Source organism: Octopus bimaculoides, chromosome 11 (assembly GCF_001194135.2).
Source record: "Octopus bimaculoides isolate UCB-OBI-ISO-001 chromosome 11, ASM119413v2, whole genome shotgun sequence".
In the NCBI taxonomy this organism is placed as follows: Eukaryota; Metazoa; Mollusca; class Cephalopoda; order Octopoda; family Octopodidae; genus Octopus; species Octopus bimaculoides.
In genome coordinates, this window is record NC_068991.1 from 17388080 (window position 1) to 17393395 (window position 5316).

The window sequence follows — 5316 nt, forward strand, 5'->3', positions numbered from 1 at the left end:
AAAGGTCTCCACCACCACCACATCACTTGCAAGATGGTGGAAATCCATTTTATGTGGGTGCGCTTGCTATTCTCAAAGTCCACCAAGGCACTCTATTGCGAAAATTACCTGCCAACAATGACATACTCAGCCAGTGTGTGTGTGTGTGTGTGTTTGTTTATTACAGCAAAAGCTGAATCTGTATTTTAGAGAAATATTGAGCTTTGTTTTTAATAACTAGTTGATCTAGCAAGCGGGGCCTCATATCAGTGAAGGGGGCCGGTGCGCATTGATGCCGTCGAGAAGTAGGCCCTGAAACGGCGCGCATTCTCTCCTGGTGACCCCATACACTTGCTGGCTTCCGGTATGCGGAGTTCTTGACTGGTAGCACTTGCATGTACAAGTTGTTTGCAAGACATTTAACTTCAGTCTGGGTTGCTGACAACTGAGATGTAATTAACTTGAACCATATAGTTGGGAAGCAAACTTCTTACCACACAGCCACACCTGTGCCTATGCATACATACTTACATATGTATATACACACACACACACACACATATTGTCTATCTATCTATCTATCTCTAAATATATATGTATGTATGCATTATTTAGAAGCTTTTGCAAAAATTATTTCATACAGCTACAATAATTAGTTTTAAAAGTTATTCACTATTTAGAATAATTCTTTTATTTAAGAGAATGTCACTAACCTTTGTGGAAGACGTTTGTGTGTAGTATGTATTTTGTGTTTAAGTGCTTTTGTTTTTCAACTCATCTAACACATGCATTCCAGGCTAATGTACATAGAGGAAGTTGTCTTTTTTGTGATGGTGTTACCTATTTGCAGTTCAGTTCTGGAATTATAATTTATAAAATTTCCACAAAAGTTAGTGACACTCTCTTAAATAAAAGAATTTTTATGAATAGTTAACTTGTAAAAAAAAAAATATATTTTTAATTATATACCTATGTATGTGTATATATATATATATATATATATATATATATATATGAGAGGCTGCTGAAAAGTTCCTAGATTTAAAGGTGTCATGAAAGGCCTGGTTGGAGGCCCAGCCTTCCGAGTTCTTTTACAGGGCTTAGAAAAACTGGAGGACTACTGCAATAAGTGTGTGAATTTGAAAGGGTAACATGTTGAATAAAATCAGAATTAACTGATCTTGTATTTTCTTTTACCCTAAGCCAGAAAGTTTTAAGCAACCCCTCATATATATATATTACAGATGAATGAATTCCGTACTAATTTGGATGAGCTTGATGAATCAGCAGTGAGAATATTAATGGGAAACAACTTTCGACCCCTTCAGGAGCTAAATGATAGAATTATCTACCGCAGCTGTGATCCAGTTATGAGTGATGTGACTTCATCATTGTCCTGGTCTGCTGTACTACTGATGCTTTGTCAAGTGGGAATCTTCATGGATAATAGTTACTTCTGGTATCTTGTGCTACACAAATATCGCCCAACAGAATGGTAACTCAAGTGCTGTTCTTTAATGACTCAATTGTTGTGTTGTTTCTTTAGCGACTTGTGTGTTGCCATTGTCATCTTTATCAGCAACCAAAATAAAACTCAGCATTGAGCAACTAAACAAGGAAATAACAAAAGATAAATATACTACAAGAAGGCAGTGAAATAGTAAACATATCCAACACAAGCTGCAAATTTAACATTCACAGTATTCTACATCATCATCAACAGCAATAACAGCCACACTAACAATCTCAAAGACTACATCTCCAAAACATGAGAAGATAAGCACCTTCTACCTAGACCCTTATTTTAAACCCTTCCTTCTGTCAGACACTTAAAAGAAGCAATAGGGATATGTAAAAAGTTAAAAAGGCTTGGGGTCAGACAAACCTACAAACATCCACCATAAGCATTGTGTGCTGCACGCACTAACATATACAGCTAACTGTATCAGCATTGATAAATTCCAAGGTTCTGGAGCTGAGGAAAATCAATTCTAAAGTCCAACAAAATTCAAAGTGAAGTAACATTATATAGGATCATCACTTTGCTATTACATACCCTCAAAAATTCCAGGAAGACTTATCCTTGATATCACTAATCTACACATCGCCATTCCCCAACACAAAAGTCGCTAAAGAAACAACACTGGCCACTGTACACAACCACCACACTTCTTCTCAAAAGCCTGATACAGAATGTATATGATGTCATAAAAGAAAAAACTACCATTTGTACCATTCTAACCACCATTGATATCAGCAAAGTTTCAACTCCATTTCTTACTGTCTAACTCATACAAAAGTGTGTGATAATGCTGATCTGGATCTATGGAAACCATATTTGTGGTTTAAGAGTTAACAAAGACTCAATTTAGTAAAGAAAATGGTTGTTTAGGACTGATTCCATCATTTTGATTTGTTGTGTTGCTGTACATGTTGTGGCACTCTGAGTAACCTTAACACAAGTAGGTAGTAGGTCAAAGGATGAGATGTAATCCACAAATTCTCAGTTCCAAGGTTATATGATTAACATTTGATATGTTGAAAGTGAAGGTCTTCATGCATCAGTTGTTGGTAGAGATGTGTAAGCTGGAACATGCTGTCTCATGTTTTCATAAGTTGGTTGAAGAACATCTCCACAGATATGGAAATACTGGAGTATTTGGTGTACCAGTTGTGCATTGTTAGAAAGTATATAGAGAGTTATCAGGGGGTGGTCGTCTGGTTGGAGTTTTCACACTTGATAACATAAAATGTCGAGATGGAATTGAGGAGAGTTCTGTTAAGATTTTGTTGCGTATACACATGTGTATATGCATTTGTCTATGAGCATGCGTGTATGTGTGTGTGTGTGTGTGCACATGTGCATTCATATTTGAATGTGGGTCTTCACAACTGGCATTGTTTATGTTTCTTATAAACAAAATATCTAGCAGTAATTCAATAAAACAAAGGTTGGTACAAGAAAGGGCATCCAGCCATAGAAGACTGTCTCAAGAAATCTCATCTAACTTATGATAGTATTGAAAGAGCAAGTGTAAAGACAAAAGGAAACAAATGCCTTGTGTCTACAATTTCTGACTGCAGTCAATAGCCTGGAAATGGAGATGGCCTCCATGAGAATGGATTGACTTTAAATTACTGCAAAAAGATGAAACCTTTAGTCACAAACAAATGACTTGATGAAGGTCAATGAGAGATTTTCAGCTTCACTTTCCAAAGAGAAATAGCTGAATGGACAGGGTATTACTGAATTATATGTTTAAATATTCCGTAAAATTTTTTCTGTTGCCACTGGCTCAGAAATTTATTTCTTATAATTTAATACTTCACTTAATCTATTTGTTGGATATAGGTACCAGATGATCTTGAAGTGTTATCTGGCAGATGTCCAAAAGGCAAATATATTTCAAAGCTGTAACACATAACTTTGATTTATTTTGTTATATGAATTGTGTGTATGTTTATTTGCATATAGATATTTCTATATGTATTTAAGCCAGTGTATTAATGGCACAAAATAATAATATAATGAAGCTTCTTAATAAACAATATACTTTGAATTTCCGTTTTGTTTTGTGTTTCTACTTACGACAAAGTGGCTTATAATTGGCTTTGGGTATAGCAAAGATTTTTCTACTTATAATTCTTTTATTCTTTTGTTTATTTGATTGCAGCCATACAGGAGCACCACCTTGAAGTGTTATTTTTTTAGCCTTATACTTATTCTCTCGGTCTCTTGTACCAAACCACTAAGTTATGGGGATGTAAACACACCAACACCAGTTGTCAAGCAGTGATGAGGATACAGACACAAAGACACACACATATAAATATATACATATGATGGGCTTCTTTCAGTTTCCGTCTACCAAATCCACTCACAAGGCTTTGATCGGTCCAAGGCTGTAGAAAACACTTACATAAGGTGTTACGCAGTGGGACTGAACCTACAACCATGTGGTTGGGAAGCAAGCTTCTTAGCATAGAGTACTTTTTTCATTATAATTTACCCTTCAGATTTGTCAATGGACCATGGTCAAACATTGAGAACTGCAGTCTTAAAATTAAATGAAAAGGAATTCTTGGGATAAACATATTCTCAGCAGCAGCAGCACGGCCTTTCAATATTATTGTTTCAATCAAATATGACACCAGATGTTTTACTACCAATGTAATAAATGTAGAGCATACAGGTTTTAAAGATAAATTTGAGTCTATAAAGTGGCATACAATGTAAATGAATATACGCGAGAACCTCACTGAGGTAGTTCATAAATGCTTTGGGAACTGAGAACTAAAACAGGGTCTACAGATTTATACACAACTTAACCACCATGCAATTGTTGAACAATCTGCTCACTGATCAAATATTGGTTGGATAAATACTATTCTTTCACAGAGCCTTTTGTGGTTGTGGTAGCTGCACTGAATGCTGGAATAAGCTAGATTTTAAGTCCTTCCTTAATTGATAATGGCAAGAGCAAAGCTCAGCCATAAATATTCCCATTTTGATGAAGCAAAATATTTCCAAGTTCCAAAAAGTCTTTTAGTAAAATAGTTTCTCAAACAGAAAATGTAAAACTCTGCTGTTTCCCTTTTTATTTCCTTCCTGCCAACTTCAACCTGAATATTTAGTAAAACAGATCAGTATTAATTAGTCACTATTAAGGTAAGCTCATGTTTGCTACCAGATTCAGTATCTTAAAACACGATTCCACAAATGTGAAGATTTCATGTAGCTTCTGATTTGATCAGCTCTTGTCATTTTTGAAAAGACTGAAAATGTCACTGTTTTCATATATATATATATATAAATATGTGCATGCATGTGTGTATGTGTGTTAACATTTACACAAGTCTACAAAGCAGCACCGGTTATGCTTTGTACTGTTATGTCTCATAACTTGGCACTTCAACAAATTAAGATCAACTAACCAATAAGTAGATGACTGAGACACTGAACAGCCATGCTACAGTATCACTGTAGTCCAATGACTAAAACCAGTATAAAAACAACATATGCCATCATCATCATAATCATAATGATCGCAATGAAACAAAGAGCAACAAACATAATTACATAAAAGAGGACAGCATGTTTATTTAGTAAAATCTTCCAACCTTGAGTAAAATGTCAGCATCAACATCACATTCAAATAGGATAAAATACATTTAAAAAAAAAACAAAAAACAAACAAACAAAGAGGACTCTTAAGACAGTGGGAGGAGTTACTATCAAGGAATATAGATGGCGGCAGACGAAAATGGTTGTCACTGGTTTTCTGTCTGTCAGGATAGCAAGTCCTAGCTTATGTGTATGTATACATATGTGTATGC

The 5316-nt window shown here is 35.2% G+C and overlaps 1 protein-coding gene across 5 annotated transcripts in view; it reads left to right on the top strand.

Annotated features, from left to right (window-relative positions):
- The window catches only part of LOC106876467 (carbonic anhydrase 12), a 27017-nt gene extending 23473 nt beyond the window's left edge, over positions 1-3544 (top strand). For 4 of the 5 annotated variants that reach the window (XM_014925027.2, XM_014925028.2, XM_052971539.1 and 1 more), the window contains exon 10: positions 1224-3544. In XM_014925027.2, the coding sequence (XP_014780513.1) occupies positions 1224-1478 (255 nt within the window). In that variant the 3' untranslated portion in view covers positions 1479-3544. The remainder of the gene's footprint in view (positions 1-1223) is intronic. The other variant, XM_052971542.1, reaches the window with a different exon arrangement.
- The last annotated feature ends 1772 nt before the right edge of the window (positions 3545-5316 follow it).